The 23,613-nt window shown below is 40.8% G+C and overlaps 1 protein-coding gene across 2 annotated transcripts in view; it reads left to right on the top strand.

Annotated features, from left to right (window-relative positions):
- Positions 1–22,243, top strand: part of PPP1R1C (protein phosphatase 1 regulatory inhibitor subunit 1C) — a 116,678-nt gene extending 94,435 nt beyond the window's left edge. For both annotated transcript variants that reach the window (XM_059702490.1, XM_059702489.1), the window contains exon 5: positions 21,544–22,243. In XM_059702490.1, coding sequence (XP_059558473.1) covers positions 21,544–21,558 — 15 coding nt within the window. In that variant the 3' untranslated portion in view covers positions 21,559–22,243. The remainder of the gene's footprint in view (positions 1–21,543) is intronic.
- The last annotated feature ends 1,370 nt before the right edge of the window (positions 22,244–23,613 follow it).

Raw genomic sequence — 23,613 nt, 5'->3', positions numbered from 1 at the left:
CAGCTGTGGGTCCCCGCTGCCCGGGCCGGACGCCTAGGCCAGAGGCCTTAGGCCTGGGCAGGGGCGGAGCCTGCAACCGTGGGGAGCTGGGGGTCCCCTGCCCAGGCCTGATGCCTCTGCTGGAGGCCTCAGGCCTGGTCAAGGGGCCGATCCGGTGATTGGTGATCGGAGGGTGATGAGGGTCAACTCCTCTGGCCGAGGCATCAGGCCTGGGTGGGGGGCGGAGCCGGGGATTGGGGGGATATGATGGTCCCCTTGCCCAGGCCTGAAGCCTGGGTCAGAGGCGTCAGGCTTGGGCGGGGGGTGGAGCAAGCGATCAGAGGGAGATGGGGGTCCCCTGCCCAGGCATGATTCCTGGGCCAGAGGCCTCAGGCCCGGGCGGGGGCCAGAGCCAGTGATCGGGGGGAGATGGGGGTCCCCTGTCCAAGCCTGACACCTCTGGCGGAGGCGTCAGGCCTGGGCAAGGGGCCGATCAGGCGATCGGCGAGTGATGGGGGTCTACACCTCTGGCTGAGGCATCAGGCCTGGGCTGGGGGCAGAACCAGTGATGGGGGGAAATGAGGGTCTGATCCTGCGATTGGAGGGTGATGGGGGTCAATGCCTGAGAGCTCCCAGTATGTGAGAGGGGGCAGGCTGGGCTGAGGGACACTCCCCCCACACACACACCCAGTGCACGAATTTCGTGCACTGGGCCCCTAGTACTAAATAATCATGTATTTATTATATTTATCACTTGTCTTCTCCACCTCCCCACCCTTCATCTCTCCTGTGATCTTTCCGTTTCCTACCATTCCCTCTTATCCTTTAAATGCAAGTGCCCTCCCAGCGTTTTGTAACGTTCACAGGGGAAGAGATGTTTATCTTTTATTCATTCATATGTTTCAAGTACCTAGAACATGGTGGGTACTCCATAAATACTTGTTGAATGAACAAATATTGGAATGTAGAGCAAAAAAATGAATTAGCTTGAAATATTTAATTTTTTACTACATACAAATTGAAATAATCTGCAATTTATAAGAAAGGTAGATGGAAGAGAGATGTCATACCTGCTGAAAGTTAAACATTCACTATGTAGATCAGAGGTTATTCGTGGAAGCCATGAACCCTGTTTTGTTTATCCCATTTAATAGTTTTTCTTTATTATTAGCTGTCATCATTTAAACATAGATTTAATGCGAAGGTCCAGATGTATGGCTTGTCTTGGAAAGCAAGGAGATGGGCAACACTTGACTCACATCTCTGCAGGACAACAATTGCCTGGATCTGATTTGATGCTGACCCCTCACCACCTCCCACAAGCACATAGGCTCACAAGATGAAGTATATGATCTTCATTTGCCAAAGTCCTCACCAGTCAATATAGTAGCCATACTCTTAGGTCTATTGTCAATTGTGGTTTATTATTGAACTTGAGCTTTTGTGTGTGTTTTTTTTATAGTACGGCTGTTTTACCCACTTATGTTATCTGATTGGCCTCTTTAGTCAGATGTAATTGCAATCCGTGATATTGATAATATTCGACTAACAAATAATTTGTGTTCCAATTGGGTTTTCTGATATCCTTAGAAACACAGGCCTATCTCATTTTATTGAACTTCATTTCATTATGCTTCTCAGATGTTATTTTTTTTTTTTTTTTTTTTACAAATTGAAGGCAAGCTCCTCTACCAGGAAAAAGATTCTGACTCTCTTTATTGCAGTACACACTTTATTGCAGTGGTCTGGAACCGAACCCACCATATCTTTGGGGATTGTCTGTCGATTAAACTCCTCAGCACGGCTAATCAGGCTGTACAGAATCTGTCTGCTCCTGTCCTCTGACCTGCCTTCACAACTCTCCACTTGGCTTTAAATGTACTCCTATTTTCAGTCTTCAATGCCCTCTTCCTTTTCCTTAAGTACGTCAAGCTCCCCACGGCCTCTATGCCTTTATCTAGGGTGTCCCATAGAAACATATACCTGCACTTGGAATAATCATAAAGGCGGTGTCTATTAAAATACATTTCATTTTCAAAATTGAGCCGTCAGCTGTTAAAGTGTGTACACATTTTTGGGGACACCATCTATTTTCAGTTTCCTTTACTACAGTTTCTTTCTTTTAGATAATCACCATGGCTGGCTCTTAATTTTACCACACACGCAAACATTTATTAGACAAGATGCTCTGAAATCTCAGTGCATTTTAGCCCTCTGTCCTTTCAAGTTCTCCAACTAGGCCCTTCAATTTAAGGCTTACCCAAGGCATTTCCTAGTGGCCAAATTAATTGAAACTCTGAGTAAGAGCCAGGTGACAAAGACTGCACACAGAACAAATTGGAATCACAAGACTATGTTCCGTTTTGAAGAATATATGCTCTTCTGTTATTATACCTTAAAGCCCTCTACATGCAAGTGCAAGGTTATTCTTTCAGTGTATCTAGCCAATAGACATATCTTGAACACCACTCATTTTCCTGAAGAAAAATTATTTCTAGCACACCATATGCTAATTAATAAACTTTCTGATATTGATTGGAGTTAAAAATGGTGCTCCTTTGATGTAGATTTTTCTATTAGAATCCTTCAAATGCTACCAAACTATTCCCGGAGTATTAGCCTTATTAGTGTACTTGAAATATTAGTCAACCATCCCTAAGAAGTAGATAAAATTAACACACTCACTCCTATACACGTGTACTCACACATACCATATTCTCTTTTCTGATGTGTTTTAAAGTAAATCATAGGCAAACATAACAATTAGGGAATCACTCATACATAGAATGAATGACTGAGAATCCTGTCCGCACTTTTCACACACACCCCCATACCAATTTTGAGTGAATTGACATGAGACTAAACAGTTAGTTTGCTACAGGGACAAAGAATGCCTCGTTCACCCCTTTACTCTTTCCATGGTTCAGATGGAATTTGAAGAAATTGTTTCTGGTACCTCCCACTCTAACTTGAAATGTATTTGGTCACCGAAACAAAGCAGTCTTGGTTTGGCTTAAAATGGCGCTGTTGGTGTTGCATTTCTGGATCTATATCGGTTAAATAGGCGTCGCAGGCTTCCCTCAATCATTATCATAAAACACAAATTAGGTCCCACCTTTTTTTTCTTCCTGCTCTTCCAGAAAAATTCATTCCATACATGTGTAAGTAGCAACGTAGAATTTACTGAATTTCACAAGATAAACTGAGGAGAGGGTTTCGTGTCAAATATTCCAACGTCAACTCTCTTAAATTTCTCATGAGACATTCTCTTCTTTCGGGTGTCTTCTTCCTCACACGTGATCAAACAGATGTCCTCTCTTCCTCTTCCCTTCCTTCAGAAGCTCCCCAGCTCCTGCTGATCCCATTCCCTCTCAAAAGCACAAGCATTTCTCTCCGTTTACATGCTTAATAACCTTACCATTTACTCTGAATCTCAGCATAGGCCCCAAAGCCCCAGCATTCACTATGAATGAGTTTATCAAACCAGCAAATGTAGGTCTTTTCCTCTGGAGGATTTGTATGTCAATAGCCTAGAAAAATAAAACCAAATTTCCCACATTGTTACATGTGTTCTTCTAGAAAAATAGATTGAGTTCCAAAAACCTTACAAATATGTTTTTGAAACACAATCCCTCCTTAATTTGGAGAGTTTCTGAGTAATGGACATAGAAAAACATGCTCATTAATTTTGGATTTTTGTCACTTATGATGGATGCGGCTTCTTATGACGACACACGAGGGTAAACTCAAAATAAAGATTTAAATGTGTTCTTCCCAGAAAGAAAACATAGGCTGGAAAATCTCAGACATTTTTTGTAGCAATATTTTTTCTGATACATCTCCTTGGGCAAACCACAATGTGATATCACTTCACACCTGTCAGAATGGCTAGCATCAATAAATGAACAAACGAATGCTGGTGAGGATGTGGAGAAAAGGGAACCTTCATGCACTCTTGGTGGGAATGCAGATTTGTGCAGCCACTGTGGAAAGCAGTATGGAGTTACCTCAAAAAGTTAAAAATGGAACTGTCTTATGACCCATCGATTCTACTTCTACAAATATATCTGAAGAAACCCAAAACACTAATTTGAAAGAATGTATGCACACCTATGTTCATTGCAGCATTATTTATGATAGCCAAGATTTAGAAGCAGCCCAAGTGTCTATCAGTAGTTGAGTGGCTAAAAAAAAAAAAAAAATCTGTGGTACATTTACACAATGAAATACTCCTCTGCCATAAAAAAGAGAGAAGGAAATCTTACCTTTTGCGACAGCATGAATGGACCTGAAGAGTATTTTGCTAAGTGAAATACGCCAGTCAAAGAAATACAAATACCGTATGTTTTCACTTATATGTGGAATCTAATGAACAAAATAAACTAACAAACAAAATAGAAACTGACTCATAGATCCAGAGAACAGACTGGCAGCTGTAGAGGGGAGGATTTGGGGAACTGGGTGGAGAAGGTGAAGGGATTAAGCAAAGCAAAACAAAACAAAAGAACTTTAGACACAGACAACAGTATGGTGATTACCAGAGGGAAAAGGTTGTGAGGGGAGGTAGAAGAAGGTAAAGGGGGGATAAATGGAGATGGAAAGAGACTTGACTTGGGATGCTGAAAACACAATACAATATGCAGATGATGTAGTATAGAATTGTCCACCAGAAGCCTATATAATTTTATTAACCAATGTCACCTCAATAAATTCAATTAAAAACAAACTAAATTTTCAAAGAACCTAAAAATTAAATAAAATGCAGTGCATTCAAACAAGAATATTCTACAAAACCATTAAAATATGTTGATTTATAAAATGTCTTAATGATTCACCATATTATATTAAGAAGAACATTTTTTTTATTAGTTAAGATATTACAAATGTGTCCTCATCGCCCCCATTAACCCCCAACCTCCCCCCGCCCAGCCCCGCACACTCATGCTCCCATCCCCCTGTTGTCCATGTCCATTGGTTTGGCTTATATACATGTATACAAGTCCTTTGGTTGATCTCTTCCCCCTTACTTTTATGATATGCTATTAAATGGAGAAAGTAAGAAAGGTATTGTATTTTGATCTAATGTGATAAAATGTATGGAATAACAGCTGAGGGGAAATAGTAAAATGTTAATAGCATTTTTCACTAAATAGAGGGATCATGGATGATCTATTGTCCACTTTGTACTTTCCTGGGTCTCCAACAAAGGTCACATACTATTTTTATATAATAAATAATAAAGTATTCTTGCAAAAGCACAAAACAAATTTTTGGATTTTTGTCAAATATAATGGATGTGGCTTTTTATGATGGTATCTGGTCTATAACAAAAAGGTACAAGCTGTACTGTCTCAGCACACACTAATCTACAGTTATTTGTGTACAGAGAGAATTATCCTAAGAATAAATATCTAAAAATAATTGGAGAGCATAATAAGTTCCCTAAAATAACTTTGTTGGGGAAAAAAACAGATGAAAAATTTGATTCTAGCAACTGACTCTTCAACAGATGAAATGTGTCTCTACATTTTGTTGGTGATCATAATTTCTAGGGAAAAAATCAGGACAAAGGTCATTTGTAATGCTGCAATGATATTGGTGCAGGAAGTCATTTTGGAGATGTTGGAATTCCTAGGACATTTTCATAATTTATGAGGAAAGCACTTCAGAATATTTGAAATTACTATCTGCCTTATTTCTAAGTAGAATCAGTCCTACTGGAGGCAGAGAATAGGGACCGATCTAAATATTATGAGGTAAGGAACAGTGCAATGTCCTAATTTCCTGAAACGTCTCCACCTAGGGTGGTCTTTCTTGGTACCTGGATTAAAATTGCCATTACTTGAACCTATCTTTGGAGATATGATAAAGAAATGTATATTCCTCAGGAAAAAGATGTTAAAATGTTCACCCTATTATATTGCAAGGCATGAAGGAGAGGCCTTAATTAGGAATAGTCTGTGACTACAAGAATGCTATCTTGGCCTAAAGGGAATGAGAAGTTGAATTCCATAGTGGGAGAAGAACTAGATGAGAAGTCAGGAACTTTGTGTCCTGGTGCTGTTTTTGGTATTGACTTGACAAGGCTTCTTGGGTGACTTTTCATTTTTGTGAAATGTGGAATGTGGATCATAGAAGTAACCCTTCTGACTTTACAGTGTTATGCTAAGGATAGAATGACATGCATTTTTTTCTTTGAAAAATTGAAAAGTATTATAAAAATATAAGGTATTATTGTTAAACTGGATGATAGAATTAAGATCAGGAAAATAAAATGGGTGGTAGAGGGAGCCTCGTTTCAGGTTAGCTGGTGATAACTATAAATATTGATAATGTAGAATGAAGGTGCAAAGGAAGGAAAGAGGACCAAGCTTCTAAAACAATCCTACACTCTAAGATGAATTGGATGCCCCATGGGGCAGTTGGGATAAATTATGGTTAAACTGAACTTCACTTTTACCTATAATTGCCTGTTATGATAATTTGAGTGGGAAAAATATATACGAACAAAAACCATTATGGCATCAAGAATATAGATTCTGGCCCTAGCTGGTTTGGCTCAGTGGATAGATTGTTGGCCTTTGGACTGCAGGATCCTAGGTTTGATTCTGTTCAAGGGCATATGCCAGGGTTTTGGGCTTGATCCCCAGTAGGGGGCATGCAGGAGGCAGCAGATCAATGATTCTCACCATTGATGTCTCTCTCTCTCTCTCTTCCTCTCTGAAAGCAATAAAAATATTTTTAAAAAAGAATATAGATTCTGTTTACTAGTATTTTCAAAGCCAAATTGAAATAATGATAAGGTTGAAGCACGAGCTAATATATTAGAGGATTTTAAAAAGTACTTTTGCTATATTTTCTTAGAGTCGTTAGTGTCACTACCTGGTTATGTCATCTCCATAATTGTTGAAGCAAATATTTAACCTGAGAAAACTGACAAATTATAAACCTAGCTTGGGACACTTCTGGGTAAAACACTTCTTTTAGAATCACTCAAATTCTTTTATCTGGTTATTTTAAAATCCACACGACGAGAACTAACCATAAATGCTCAGGGGTTTGTAGTAATAAAATTACTGCCTCGGGACCAAGGAGAGCATGAAATGAGTGGTGGTAATTTTGACCTCTGGTCTGCTAGTTTATGACACTTAGCCTTCAAAAGATGCCTTGCCTGTAGGGAGACAATTAATGATTTTGTGAAAAAACTGTCCTAAATTTTCTCTATTATTTTAATTTCAGTAATGAATCTAAGGTTTAGAAGTAACTTGAAAGATACTCCTGAGACACAGTGAAACATTTCCCACCTTTGTCTGGTCAGCTCAGTGTAAGTTTCACTCAAAGCTGGAGATATGGACAACAAACAACAAAAACAAAAAGAAAAATGAATATCCTTCTGTCTCCCATCCCAAAAGGAGATGCCAGGAAAGATATAAGACAGAGAGAAAAGACTAGGCAGGACATTTTAGGTTTCACATGTCAAAAACTATAGCTACTTAGCTTAGGCAAAGGGAAATCTATGGAAAGTTTACTTGGTTACTTCATGTTACTAGGGAAATTAAACCTTTAGAACAGCAGCGAGCCTCAGAAAACAAAGAGAAACAAATGAGGCTGCCATCTCTTCTATTTCATTCATTTTGCCTGTCAAATTGATCCTCACCACAGTCGCCTGCAGACCAATTCTCTCCCTAAGTAGGAGACATGGTTATCAAGAGCAAACAACTTTAATATTCTGTACTATCTATAATTTAAAAACTCTCTCATGATGGCTTGGTTTCTGACAGCAAGTTCATGGGGGAAGGATCATGACAGCGTAGGTCAGGTCTGCCTGGCCTTGTCATCCCATGACCAGAGTGTGGAGAGAGTGGTTCCTGGAAGAAGGTGAGTGGGAGAATAGTCTTTCACCCCAACAAGGGGAAGGGAGAGAGTATTGCCCAAAAAGACTAAACAAGAAATACTCATAAAGAACAAATCAGGAATCAGGAACGCCTGGGAGATAATGCTACTTGTTGAAATTAACAAACGTTCCTGAGAACCTTACACCTCTTATTTCTGGCCTTTCTAATGATAATCTGGCAGCACTGTTGGTGACTCCCCAGAACACACAGCCTCCAATTCTAAAAATGGATTGTGTTATGAAAATTGACTTGTAAGCGATTTGGATCTGTGAATATACAGAATCAATACCATTAGTGGTATTTTTTTTTCCAGGCCAGTTTATAGAAGTAGAATCTGCACTATGCCCAAATGGAGGAAATTTGTTGCTCGTAGACCTTCCCTGACAGAAATGATGAAAGAAGTTCTTTAGATAGAAGAAACATTGTAAAGATCAGAAACTTGGATCTACCTAAAGAAAGGAAGAGCATCATTAAAGGAATAAGTCAAGTTAAAATTAAAACTTTAACTTTTCTTATTATTTTTTTATTTTTTTTTTTTATTGCTTAAAGTATTACAAAGAGTATTACATATGTCTCCTTTTTTTCCCCCCGCCTTTGACAATTCCCTGGCCTCCTCTACCCCCCAGTGTCTTATGTCCATTAGTTATGCTTATATGCATGCATACAAGTCCTTTGGTTGATCTCTTACCCACCCCCCTCCTGCCCTCCCACCCTCCCCGGCCTTCCTGCTGTAGTTTGACAGTCTGTTCGAGGCAGCTCTGCCTCTGTATCTATTTTTGTTCATAAGTTTATAATGGTCTTTATTATCCAGAAATGAGTGAGATCATGTGATATTTTTCCTTCATTGACTGGCTTATTTCACTTAGCATAATGCTCTCCAGTTCCATCCATGCCGTTGCAAATGGTAAGAGTTCCTTCTTTTTTACAGCAGCATAGTATTCCATCGTGTAGATGTACCACAGTTTTCTAATCCATTCATCTACAGATGGGCACTTAGGCTGTTTCCAGATCTTAGCTATGGTGAATTGTGCTGCTATGAACCTAGGGGTGCATATATCCTTTCTGATTGGTGTTTCTGGTTTCTTGGGATATATTCCTAGAAGTGGGATCACAGGGTCAACTGGGAGTTCCATTTTCAGTTTTTTGAGGAAACTCCATACTGTCTTCCATAGTGGCTGCACCAGTCTGCATTCCCATCAGCAGTGCACAAGTGTTCCTTTTTCTCCACATCCTCTCCAGCACTTGTCGTTTGTTGATTTGTTGATGATAGCCATTCTGACAGGTGTGAAATGGTACCTCATTGTTGTTTTGATTTGCATCTCTCGGATGATTAGCGACTTTGAGCATGTTTTCATATGTCTTTTGGCTCTCTGAATGTCCTCTTTTAAAAGGTGTCTATTTAGGTCTTTTGCCCATTTTTTGATTGGATTGTTTATCTTCCTTTTGTTGAGTTGTATGAGTTCCCTATAAATGTTGGAGGTTAAACCCTTATCAGTGATAGCATTGGCAAATATGGTCTCCCATATAGTGGGCTTTCATGTTGTTTTGTTGATGGTTTCTTTTGCTGTGCAGAAACTCTTTATTTTGATGTAGTCCCATTTGTTTATTTTCTCTTTAGTTTCCAATGCCCTAGGATCTATATCGGTGAAGAAGTTGCTTCGGCATATGCCTGAGATTTTATTGCCTTTGGATTCTTCTAGTATTTTTATGGTTTCTCATCGTATATTTAAGTCCTTTATCCATTTTGAGTTTATTTTTGTGTATGGTGTAAGTTGGTGGTCTAGTTTCATTTTCTTGCATGTATCTGTCCAATTTTCCCAACACCATTTATTGAAGAGACTATCTTGGCTCCATTGTATGTTCTTGCCTCCTTTGTCAAATATTAATTGAGCGTATTGGTTGAGGCTGATTTCTGGGCTCTCTATTCTATTCCATTGATCTATATGTCTGTTCTTGTGCCAGTACCAGGCAGTTTTGAGAACAGTGGCTTTGTAACACAGCTTGATATCTGGTATTGAGATCCCACCTACTTTGTTCTTTCTCAGGATCGCTGCAGCTATTCGCGGTTGTTTTTTATTCCAGATGAATTTTTGGAGAGTTCATTCTAGGTCTGTGAAATATGCCATTGGTATTTTAATGGGAAGTGCGTTGAATTTATAGATTGCTTTGGGCAGTATGGACATTTTAATGATGTTGATTCTACCAATCCAAGAACATGGTATGTTCTTCCATCTCTTTATGTCTTCCTCTATCTCTTTTTTCAACGTCCTGTAGTTTTCATTCTTATTATTTTTTTAAAAGGATAGTTTTTTTTAACTGGAAAGTGCTAGTTCTGTGAGGTGATAGTTATATCCAGTCTCAGACCTTCAGTGGACTGGACATGGATGAGGAAAGAACATTTGAGCTTAAAGATATAACAATAGAAACTCCCAAAACAGAAAAGCAAAGAGTTAAAATACAAAACAGTATATGCAAGAATTGTGGGAACCTGTGCCTCTGGACTACGACCTTTGCTCGTGCTTCTCTGCCTCCCTCCCCATTAGGTGACACATAATACTAAAGGGGAGTGGAATTGGCATTTCCTTCCCCCAGACAGGTTAGTCTCTGATAAAACCTCCAAAGGTTGGGTTGTGGTAAAACATTTTCTCTGGGGAGAGACCTTGTAAAGAAGAACCGTTCTCCTTTCTTTGAAAATGCCCACTGTTCCCCTTTCCTGTCAGAAGCATGAGATTTTTCTTTGACTTTTATTGCAAGAAACTAATAGAACTCCCAGAGGTAAAATTTACGGAAGTGTGAGGTCCCCTCTGGCCCCCCACTTCTCACCCCACCCAGAGTTTTTAATCTCTCCGCCTGTTCACACTGAGCCTCCAGCCATTCAGCAATTGCACCTTGGGTTTTTCTACCCTGTGGCACCGGTTGCTACATAAGCTTCTGCCCCAGCAACTTGTGTTTGTCTGTAGTCACATGTCTGTCTCTCCATATTTTGGCAGTGATTTTCCCTGTCACCTTACTTCTCAAATGGATCTAAGAATTGTTTGTGTTTGCTTTTTTGTTCCAGTTTGTTAAGCTTTTTTACTTGTTATGACAGAGTGGTGACTTCTAGGTTCCTAACATCCCAGACCCAGATGATTCTTTGTAAATGTAGATGAGATCATGTTGCTCCTCAACTAAAAAAACAAAAATAAAAATAAACCCACCTACCAGTGGCTCCCTGGAATAACAGCCAAAGCTCTTAAAATGTCCCATAGGGTCCTACTGCCTGGGCAGGCTCCTCCTCCTCCCTGCCTGCTTTCATCTCGCTAAGCTGACCTTCTTCTATTCTCCACCATTCACCTCATTTCTGATACTCCAGGTTCACTGCTATTCTTTGACCATGGCAGGCATACTCCAAACTTAAAGCCTTTGCAATTCTTGTTCCAGCTGCTTGGGGTGGTCTTTTCCCAGATATATCCATGAGCTATCAGTAAGCCTCGTCAGGGTCTATTCTTGCCAGCAGGCTCTGCTGTTACCGGAAGATTTCTCGTGAACTTAGAATCAAAACTGGATCACTTGGTAATGTGGCTGGGCATATACTGGCAACAGCCTACGGTACCCTGTAGGTACCATGGCTTCCATCAGAAAGTACCCTGCCTGAAAGAAAGCCTTCAAGCATACTAACACAGGGCATCCTCCTGTGGACACACTTAAGAAACATACAGCATTTACTTTCATAGCTATAAATGCAACCCTCCTTTCATTATTTAATTTTTAGTGCTTTCAAGGCTAACCACTGGCTTTTGCTGATTGATGCGGTCTTTATTTTAGATATGCTATTGTGTCTAATCAATGGCAGTCAAGTCTCATAGACTAGGGAGCCGTTCTGTCTCTTTCTAAAGTGAAATTGCCCAACACAGTTTAGCTCCATTATGTGTAGGCTTAAAAATTTAACTCTACTTCTGAGTTCATGGGGAACACATTAGCTAAGAAGAAAAAGGGGGTATGAGAGGCACTTGACTGTGGAGGGCAAAAGGGGCACTGAGTCTATCAGAGTGACTCTCTAGGTCGAGTAGCAGGATCCTCACAAAATTTATATAAATTCTTGCCTGGCCCCAACCTCAGACTTACTGATAAAGACGTGGGCACTTTACATTTTGATAAGTGAGACTAGATTGTTCTCCAAAGATTTTATTTGAATCCACACTTTTAATAATAGTATATAAGTGTACCTCCTCCCTCCTCAGTATTTACTGCTAAATCTTTCACTAAGGCTCCTGGGCACTGGCGTTAGTAAAATATATGATAGCTAAACATATACATAAAATATATAATACTTATGAACATCAAATAAACATGCTGTTTCTATTCCTATATATTATGAAGAGAGAAGCATATTACACATTGATTCACCTATAGAAAAATGCTTCCCTGTGTGTTTATTTACAGTTTGTCTTTACTGACCAGTCACCATATTAGAACAGAGATTAACTGTGCTGTGTAATATGTAGTTTGCTTCAAATAAAGTAGAAAGAGATCGATTTAAGGTGAGTCCAGAATATATGTGTTTGGCTTTGGCATGATATCAATGTCCTTTGATGTCTGGGATCCTTGGTGTGTTAATGTATAGCTTTTCATTTTAAGTCAATGACAAGAAGATTAAATAAACTATATGTGAAAGCATTTTGAGAAAAGTAAAGCACATTTTAAATCTGAGAGACGATGGGCTTTACTGAGGAGTTTTGCCATACCATATTATAGGTTAAATATATTTCACATTTACCTAGCATGGTTATTTTGATAAAATTTGGTGTCAAAACACAAGTAACCATTAGAAAACTGTTTTTTCTAAGGCCACTGAAATCACTCTTTTGTATATGGCAGGCTTCCAGAAAACTGATGTCTTTTGCAAATAGTTTTCTCATATGGAAATAAGATTTGCTCTTTCCTTTACTCTAGCCAGTGCACTGCTCAATAAATGGCTGTTCAAATTATATTCCGAGTTGGAGACCTTCTTTACCATATCAGGATTTACAAATGCATTCTTTGTTCTACCGGTTCATAGCATCTCGTCAATGAATTAACTTCACTGATGCCCACACAGTCATCCCTTGACCTGCATCGCCATCTGATCTGTAGTTGTGTCTCGCTCATGCTCAACACACAGTGGGGAGGGGTGTGCTTTTTTATATTAACTCATATTGCTTGATGGCTACTATGTCTCATTGCCCAGACCAACTCATGATATAATTTCTGTGCCCCCCAGAATCTAGTCCCAGATGTGAGCAGGGCAGAGAGAAAGGCTGCTTCTTTCTAGTAACCTGAATGTTATTTGTAACTGGGTTCGATCCTGGAAACATTCCCGGAAGGTAAAATTTTATATTTCCTGAATTCTATTCAAAACAATGACAACAGCAAAGACTGAAAAATTACATCTAATCTATCATCCATGTAATGGCCTTTGAAAGAGCTTAACAATAAGAAGGGTCTCGTGATCCTGCGAATCAAATTTCCCTTCTGGTTTTAACTTCAAAAAAGATCAATGACAATGGAAGATTGAGTCCTGGCGACTCAGATGAACAGCATCCAATAGGAATTAAAGACCCTGGTTTGTGTCCCAACTCAGCCAATGATTGCTCTGTGAATTTAAGCAAGTCATTTTGCTATCTGAATTTCTTCCTTCATCTTTAAATTGCAGAGATTAGACTAGGATTCATAGTCACAGGAATCCTAGTGCACAGGAAAACTGTGCACCTTCTTCCCTAAAAAGGCACAAATACAACTATAAATATAATTCCAAGAGAGGTCAGAGGCTTCCTATAACCCCCCCACAGATTCATTAGAGGGCTTTCAGATGATCTCTAAGATCTAAAGTATGTGGTTTAAATAATGAATCCATTTACATGTGCTACTCCCGATGTGAATTAGTTTTAAAAAATAGAGATTTGGGCCAGTTATGTCTTTTGATGTTATAATTACTTTTTGTAACTTTTGCTGTTATAATTACTTTTTGTAACTTAGAGTACTCACAGCAGAGCAATTTTTCAGTTAAAAAAAAAAATCTCCTTTGTGCATTAATCACATCGTAGGGCCAATGTAGTCGCTAGTTCACCCTGCTACTCAATGCAGGGTTCCTTCTATAACTTGCCTCAGAGATCAAAATGTAGCTTTGACTTGAACACACACAGTGATGGGGAGCTTACTCACATGTTTATTGCTAGGCAAACATGAAGAGTTTAGGATTTTTTTTCCTTTATATTGGGCTGTAATCGGCCGTCACCACATAAATTTCAGTGACCCTATTTCTGCCCCTAGGAGCTACTACATAAATAAATTGTATTTCTTTCTTCAGTCTTTTAGGAATTCAGTAGCAGCCTCTTTTGTCCTCTCTTCTCTCTCTGCTACACATTCTAGTTTCAAATTTAATTATTCTAGAAAAGTGATTTCATAAGATTACTTTTTTTCAGTTAAATCTTTATTGTTCAGATTATTACAATTGTTTCTCATTTTTCCCCCCATAGCTCCCCTCCACCCAGTTCCCACCCCACCCTCTGCCCTTACCATGCCCCCTGCACTGTCCTCATCCATAGGTGCACGATTTTTGTCCAGTCTCTTCCCGCATCCCTACACCCCTTTCCCCCCCGAGAATAGTCAGTCCATTCCCTTTCTATGTCCCTGATTCTATTATAATCAACAGTTCATTCTGTTCATCAGATTATTTATTCACTTGATTCTTAGATTCACTTGTTGATAGATGCATATTTGTTGTTCATAATTTGTATCTTTACCTTTTTCTTCCTCTTCCTCTTCTTAAAGGAAACCTTTCAGCATTTCATATAATCCTGGTTTGGTGGTGATGAACTCCTTTAGCTTTTCCTTATCTGTGAAGCTCTTTATCTGACCTTCAATTCTGAATGATAGCTTTGCTGGATAAAGTAATCTTGGTTGTAGGTTCTTGGTATTCATCACTTTGAATATTTCTTGCCACTCCCTTCTGGCCTGCAAAGTTTCTGTTGAGAAATCAGCTGACAGTCGTATGGGTATTCCCTTGTAGGTAACTGAGTTTCTTTCTCTTGCTGTTTTTAAGATTCTCTCTTTTTCTTTTGCTCTTGGCATTTTAATTATGATGTGTCTTGGTGTGGTCCTCTTTGGATTCCTTTTGTTTGGGGTTCTCCGCGCTTCTTGGACCTGTAAGTCCATTTCTTTCACCAGGTGGGGGAAGTTTTCTGTCATTATTTCTTCAAATAGGTTTTCAATATCTTGGTCTCTCTCATCTTCTGGCACCCCTATAGTTCTGATGTTGGTACGCTTGAAGCTGTCCCAGAGGCTCCTTACACTATCCTCGCATTTTTGGATTCTTTTTTCATTTTGCTTTTCTGGTTGGGTGTTTTTTGCTTCTTCACATTTCAAATCATTGACTTGATTCTTGCGCTCCTCTGGTCTGCTGTCGGGCGTCTGTATAATATTCGTTATTTCAGTCTGTGTATGCTTAATTTCTAGTTGGTTCCCCAATATAAGATCGAGGGTCTTATTAGTTTTCGTGTAGATCTCATTAAGTTTATCGGCAGCTTCTAAACAGTTCTTGAGAGACCTTAAAAGTGTGGTTCTGAACTCTATATCTTCCATTGACAATTTTGTCCTGTTTCTTTTTCTCCGCATTTTGTTATGCTTCCTTGGTGCACCCCCTAGTGGTCTTTGTTCGCAGTCTTATAGTTAAATCTTGATTGTTGTGGCTAATTCCAGGGAGGGTTTGACCTCCAGGCCAAGTGGCTATGAGAATCAGCTGTGTCAGCAGTGAGAGAACTTCTGTCCTCTAGGGAGGTGCTAATCTAGCCTTTGCCTGAGGCTATCCGGCAAATGCCTCTGTGCAGGGCTTGGGCGGGGCGGGTCGCACAGGATCAACAGGGTGGGCCGGAGAGAGCAGTTATGGCGGCTCTCAGTCCTGTCCCCAGGGGCTCTGCCTCTCTGAGTCCCAACACCCGCTGCAAAGCTCGGAGAGAAAGCTGCACTCGCTCTGACCAAAGCCAGACAGTCCCGCTTCTCCCGTTTGAGTCTGGGTCCCTAAAGACTCACCCGGATCTGGAGCTCAGAGTCTGCGACTCCCTCCCGATTGAAAACAACAACCGCGCCCTCCGCCGCCAGCCCGCTCCGCGCACTCCGCACCTCAGAATTTGACTTCAGCACTGCGCCTCCTCTGAGTGTCCGTGTGCGTTTCTCTTTCCTCCTAGTTGTAGGACTTCCACTCAGCCAGCGTTCCTGTGGTTCTGGGTGATGTCCCTTCCATTTTTTGGTTTCACTTTTGAAGTAGTTGTTCAAAGCAGCAAACTCCGGCGTTAACCTATGCCGCCATCTTGGTTCTCTCTGTATAATATTCTTTATTTCAGTCAGTGTATGCTTAATTTCTAGTTGGTCCTTTTTCATAACCTCGAGGGTCTCACTAGATTTCTTGAGGGTCTCACTAAATTTATCGGCGCTTTCTAGAAAATTCTTGAAAAACCTTAAAAGTGTGGTTTTGAACGCTACATCCAGTAGTTTGCTTTCCTCCATTTCTGTCATTTGTGACCTGTTTCTTTGTCTCTGCATTTTTTATGCTTCCCTGTGTTGATAGAGTGGCTTTCTGTGCTAGGTGTCCTATAGGGCCCAGTGGCTCAGCCTCCCCAATTACCGGAGGTGGACACTCTTGGTGCACCACTTTGTGGGCTTTGTGCACAGTCTTGTTGTAGTTAAACCTTGATTGTTGTAGGTATCACTGGGAGGAATTGACCTCCAGGCCAATTGGCTGTGAGAATCAGCTGTGTCTACAGTGGGAGAACTTCTGTGCTGGAGACACCCTTCTGGGGCAAGACTTGCTTCAGTGGGGCTTCGGTGCTCACTGAGTCTTCCCCCTGAGTGTGTCCCTTATGGATCTGAGGAGTTGTAATCTGGATGGTCCCACTCTGACCACTGGGTACACTGGCTCTTGGATCTCTAAGGAGTCGCTAATCTAGCCTCTGCCTGAGGCTACCCAGCAGAAGCCCAGCTGTGAAGCAATGCAAGCTGCTGTGGGGCCTTGGGCCTTCTTTTTGAAATTCTGGGTTTCTCAGACCCAGCTGCAGTTTGTTAGGTAATTTTCAGATTGCAAAGGGCTAGGCCTTTCATATGCAAAAGCCTCTGTGCACAGCTTGGGTGGGGGCGTGTCTCAGGGAATCAACGGGGCAGAGCAAGCAGCTATGGATGCTCCTCAGTCCTACCCTAAGAGGCCCTGCTTCTCAGTGTCCTGGTAATTGCTGCAAGTACCTCTGAGAGAAAGCCGCACTTGAGTTCCAACCAATGCCAGACAGTCTAGTTTCTCCCATATGAGCCTGGGTCCCCAGAGACTCTCCCGGAACTGGAGTTCAGAGCAGTCAGGAGCTTGAGACTCCCTCCCGATTGAAAAAGACAACCATGTCCTCAGCTGCCAGCCCTTTCCGCGTGCGCCTCCATACCTCTGCACTTACTTCCGCACCTCCTCTGAGTCTCAGTGTGCTTTTCTCTTTCCTTCTAGTTGTAGAATTTACACTCAGCCAGCCTTCCTGTGGTTCTGGATGATGTCCGTTTTGTCTTTTAGTTGTATTTTTGAAGTGGTTGTGTGAGGCAGCAATTTCCGGTGTTTACCTATGTCGCCATCTTGGTTTCTCCCCTCATAAGACTACTTTTAATCCCAATTATCTTCTTCAATGAAACTCTTAAAATTCAGAGTCAAGAATTAGGCAGCATGGCTCAGCTGGTGTGGTATAGCAGTCGAGCATCAGACCATGAACTAGGAGGTTGATAGTTTGATTCTGTGTCAGAGCACATGCCTGGGTTTCTGGCTTGATCCCCAGTGGGGGATGTGCAGGAGCCAGCCAACTGATGATGTTCCTCTCTCATTGATGTTTCTATCTCTCTCTCCATCTCCCTTCCTGTCTCTCTTACTAGTAAAAAATCAATGAAAACATAGTTTTAAAAAAGGAGTTAGGCAGCATAATCCAGAAAATTTCTGACTAACACATGATTAGAGAGTGATTCCCTCTCTTAAACTGCTGACTCTGCTGTTAGGAATGCCACCAAAACCTCCAAGAGCTCTGTTCCTAGGAACAGGTGACTCTACTGGGTCAATGTGAAATTGTAGTCACCTGAAACCCCTAGCTATAATCAACCTAGGTGGCCCTCATTCTCTATATTTTAGATTGAAAATAATCTTTCTAAAAACAAAACTCCTGTTGACCTCTACCATAATTGCTTAAGCCATCTATTCAGTAATTAAAACCTTTTGGAATACTGTTTATATTGTCATTCATTATGTCATCTTATCTCCTATGTTTTGTGCCATCTACAAATGTAATAAACCTGACTTTTCCCCCTCCAAATTTATTGGTAATCATATTGACCTGTGGTTCGCCCAGTACAAGTCTCCTTCTATGGATTCATTATTCATAATTCTTCACTCAGCCACTTCTTCACAACCTCATCCAACTCACATTTAACCTCCTGATCTACAGGATGGAGAAGAGCATGAGTCTTATGTTCTGTTTGGAGGCAATGCTTATTTATTTTCCTTTAACTTTTGCTTAGTCTACTTTCCTTCCTCACACTCTATTTTTTTTCATTCCTTCATGTATTCATACTTCATATTCCACTCTTATATGTGGTCCTCTTTTCCATGTGTGCATTTTGCTATGGAGGAAAGAACCTACCTTGTGTTTTTGGGGAGCCCTTTGACTTCTGCCCGGTGCAGGGCTGGCTGAGTCTGTGCTGGTGCCAGGAGGCCCTTTGCCCATGCTGAGTCAGCCTCTGGGCGGGTGAGGTGTTTCCCTCCTTGAGCATCAGCACTTGGCAGAGGAGGAGGCTGAGGATCTCATCAACACCCCAAACCAAGTGATTTCCTTCCACCTCCAGAATTACTCAAATGTCAAATGAGGGCTTAAAGAAAATTTAAAAACAAAGTGTATGTGTGTTTGGAGATGGGAGGAGGTTGGTGACGAGAAAGATTTATTAGCCCTCACAGACTTTACACTTTAATATCAGCGTTATTGTACCTGTAACCAAATAAATATTACTGATAGGAAAAAATATTCAAAACACAAATTTACCAACGATCCATTATCTAATGGAAAGGTGACATTAGCGTAAACTGCTTTGGGAGCCAAAATGTGTGTGGTTTTGTAGAAATGTTCTACAGACCATCTCTGTGATGTCACCAACTCTTGCCTCATCAAAACCTTTTACCTAGAAACAGTTAGTGTCACACTCAAATAAGCCTAAGAAAGGCCCTTCTAAGGTTTGCCCCAGTGAGTTATATAAGTAAGCCTTTTTACTTTTAAAAAGGCTTACTTATATAACCTTGTGACCATTAATATTGTAAAATGAATTAAGTATGGATCAAGGTAAGCAAGTAGATCTATACTCAAGTATGGAAAATTAATTAACAGTTGGTTAGTGGTTTTATAAGTTGGGTATTTTGGTTACTGATTTTTTAAAAATGTTTAACCTCCCTAATATAGACAAATCAATGTTGACATTTAGTTATTAACCCTAATTTAAAGAAAATTGTCTTAAACACAGCTTTATTACTCTGTAGCTGGACACCTTGCAGATGGAAGGGATGAGCTTGGAGGCAATAGGACCTTTGCAAACCCAGAGATGTCCAGACAAGTTCAGCGCAGGGGAGAGAGTGGCATGCAGCTGAATGATGACTGTACTTTAATATTTTAGAGGGAATCCTGAGATCATCTGAGCCAGGTTCATAGGTCCTGTATCCCTGATAAGTCCTAGAGGATTTTAGGAAAACCTAGGTCAGTGTCCAAAAAGCTAAAGGTGAAAATAAGTTGGAGTCTCTGAGAGTGGAATTGTATGCCTCAGTCAGTCACCCAGCCATCGCTCTACATGGAGGGACTATGATGTGTCAGACCTTCTCTTATAACTATACTACCCTTATCATCTTGAACAAATTTTATCTTCTTAGAATCTAAATTTCACCATCCAGGTATTTATCTTATGGGGTTGTTGTGAGGTCAGTGACTCAGGTATGTAAGACTCTAGCAGTAATTAACTGGATGCTTTTTAAACGTTCTCCCCTTCTCCTTAGCATTTAGACTTTTGGTTTTTTTACCCATGAATTTGCAATAATATGAAAAAAGTTCCATTTGTTAATAACAAACGTCTCTCTACAGTCTTGAGTCAACAGGAATTGGGAGTGATTTGTGTTTGTGGATCAAATCAAAGTATTTAAATATTATTACAACTGATCAAATATTTTTGCAAGATAATCCACCAAGCCCAAGGATGTCATTCTTTGCCAAACAGCACTCTGAAGCTTGCTCACTGCAGTACATGAAAAACCACACTTGTTTCCCCCAGTTTTTTTGTTTCATAGCAAGCATGAGCGGCAACTTCCTTTCATTTATCAGTTCTAACTGGTATGTTTTTCAGTAGTACTTATAAAAATCTCATAAACCACTTTTCTAAAATAAAAAATATGTATAAAATTTCCCATATGCACAGAGTGTCAACTAGCATAAAGATAATTTGGTAGATTGATCTGGCTGTAGTGGTTGCCTTCTGATTTATATTCCAACTTTGAATTAATTTTGAAAAAACCCGAATATACATTAGTGTGGAATGGCCAAAAACATATACCAAATTGTTTGTTTCTTCATTAATTCTATCAACCATTTATGCAATAAATATTAATGAGCACCTACTATTTGCCAGGCACTGCGTCTAGAACCCCACAGTGAAACTACATAATCCTGACATCAAGAAGTTTGTTCTATGAGAAAGGTAGATAAACAAATACAGTTCTATTGGGTGATTGGTACAAGAGCAAGTGACCCAAGAGCAGTGGGGGAATATGAGAAAGATCTAGGTCATTCCACTTGGGAATTAGGGAGCCTTCACAGAGGAAGCAAGCTGAGACCAGAAGGATGAGTGGGAGATTACCAGGCGGGTGAGTAGGAAGAAACCATTTGTCAGAATAGAACAAGGAAAGCATGGAGGCTTGATGGAACCTGGTCTGATCAGGGAATAGGGAAGAGTAGGTTGTATTGTTAAAGAGTAAATTACTGTGAAAGGCGAAAGCAGGAAGGGCCGGTGAGAAATGAGGCCAAATCAGTAGGGAGAGGCCAGATCACATAAGCCTGTACAGCAGGCACAGGTATGCCAATGTTTTTTCTCTCTGTAGGAGGTAGGGGAAGTTACTGAAGAACTTTGAGTACAGAGGTTTCATAATTATAAGTATGCTCCTATTCCCAATAACAATATTATGATTCTTTTGTTGTTTACACATTACAATGAAATGGCAAACAGCAGCCCCTTTGTTCCTAGGGGTTTCAGTGGTTCTCGTTGTAATAGAGTCCAGAGATGCCAAAAGAAATATTTGAACTAAAATGATATATCAGGGTTACAATAAGAGCCTGTGAGCAGATTTTTCGGTTAACAGGTTTTTCACAGGCTGTGATGCAATTCTTAATGGAGAAGATTACATTATAAAAGATTGGCCGCCTCTCACGGACATTTGGCTGGGTATGTCTTCATTCCTTGGTGAATTGAAAGGTTTGCATAGGATTAGATTGTTGAGATTCTTGGAGAAAACACATATACCCCAGCGAAAACTTTCCACTCATTTTCTTTATCTCTAGCAGCAAAGCAGTGTATCTGTCAGGATAAATTTCACTGAAATTCATTTGTATCATTTCAGGGGTTAAACACCTGAAAGGCCAGGGTGAATCAGCATTCCCTGAAGAAGAAGAAGGTGTCAACGAAAGAGAAAAGCAATGGGACCATTAATTACGGGTCTGCTACAAGAGGGCTTCTTGGGAGTATGAACTATTAACTTTTCTGAATAATCCATGGACGCTACTGCTTGACTTCCAGACGCATTCTCCACCTGTGCTCTCCACACTCATACCGTAGTGGTACACCTCCTCAGAAGCCCTCCTTGATTGAACTTGAGAACTAAGTACAGATTGTTCCATATCACTTACACGTAAAGAACAAGCACTTATTTTACAGGGGTTTTTCTCTTTCATGACATTGACATTTGCAAACATGGGAGTGTTCTAACTTTAAAACTGCTGAGCTTAATTGCTGATGTCCTACTGACATAGTTTGCCTTCTAAGGTCAAATGTAAATAGCAGCAATTTAAGAGTAAAAAGTAAATATTAAATACATTTAGACATGAATGTGTGTCTGGGTTTAACTTATAGAGGAATATTTCATGAATATCAATATTTAATATTTTTGTTAACTTTTAAGTTGATCTGTACATAATATTTATTTCAAAGTGATGAAGAAATGACAGATTTCTTGATTCAAAATACCACCATATATTAGTCTTTAGTTATTAAAAAAGAAAAATGCTAAATCTACAATAAAATATGCAAAATCTGCCCTGCAATGTTTTTTTTGTTATTATTTGAAAATATTCCCTACTGCATTTTAATTAATTATTAGCATTCTATAAATCTTCTATTATCATAAATAAGAAATTCCATTAGTTCATGCCTGAAGTCATTGATTAATTCAACAATTATTTTTTTAACCAGTTTATCTCTAGTAAGGCACTTTGCTGAGGGTTATGAAAATAAAGGAAAAATAATTTCTTTACTATAAAACTGGCAGAGAAGATAAAGCAGTAGTATAAAGCAAGGTTTTCTAAGACAGTATTATTTATTAAATACTAGAGGCCCAGTGCACAAAATTTGTGCATGGATAGGGTCTTGAGGCCTCGCTGGCAATCAGGGACAATCTGTGGGTTACTGGCTGGGTGATTGGGGGGCCGCTGCTGGCACCTGCCTTGGCTGGCCTGGGGCCTGCGGGCTGGGGGCAGCTCCTGTGTTGAGCGTCTGCCTCCTGATGGTCAGTGCATGTCATAGTGACTGGTCATTCCACCTGTTGTTTTGCTGTTCAGTCGATTTGCATATTAGGCCTTTATTACATAAGACTAGAGGCCTGATGCACAAAAATTTGTGCACTCGGGGGTGTCCCTCAGCCTGGCCTGTGCCCTCTCACAGTCTGGGACCCCTCGGGGATGTCCACCTGCTGGCTTAGGCCCACTCTCCAGGGGATCGGGCCTAAGCTGGCAGTCAGACATCCCTCTGGCAGCCTGGGAGCCCTCGGGGGATGTCCACTTGCCAGCAGGGAGCAGGCCTAAGCTGCAGTCAGACATCCTTAGTGCTGCTGAGGAGGCGGGAGAGGCTCCCACCACCACCACTGTGCTGGCAGCCATCATCCTGGCTTGTGGCTGAGCAGAGCTCCCCCTGTGGGAGCACACTGACCACCAGGGGGCAGCTCCTGCATTGAGTGTCTGCCCCCTGGTGGTCAGTGTGTGTCATAGTGACCAGTCATTCCCAGTTGTTCTGCTGTTAGGGTCAGTTTTCATATTACCCTTTTACTATATAGGATAGAGGCCTGGTGCACGAGTGAGGGCCGGCTGGTTTGCCCTGAAGTGTGTCCCATATCAGGGTGGGGGTCCCGCTGGGGTTCCTGGACAGCCTGGGTGAGGGGCTGAGGGCTGTTTGCAGGCTGGCCACAGCCCCTTCAGGGTGGGGGACCCTACTGGGGTGCCTGGCCAGCCTGGGTGAGGGACTGATGGCCGTTTTCAGGCTGGTCACGCCCCCCAGTGACCCAAACTCCCAGCCTCTCCTTTTTTTCTTTTTTTTTCAGTAGGTATCTGGGATTTATTTATCTTCTATAATTGAAACTTTGTAGCCTTGAGTGGAGCCCAGTGCTGGCCAGTGCAGGTGGGAAGCTTGGCTTCCTCCATTG

This window comes from Myotis daubentonii, chromosome 7, assembly GCF_963259705.1.
Source record: "Myotis daubentonii chromosome 7, mMyoDau2.1, whole genome shotgun sequence".
Classification (NCBI taxonomy): domain Eukaryota; kingdom Metazoa; phylum Chordata; class Mammalia; order Chiroptera; family Vespertilionidae; genus Myotis; species Myotis daubentonii.
This window is presented reverse-complemented; position numbering and strand designations above follow the sequence as displayed.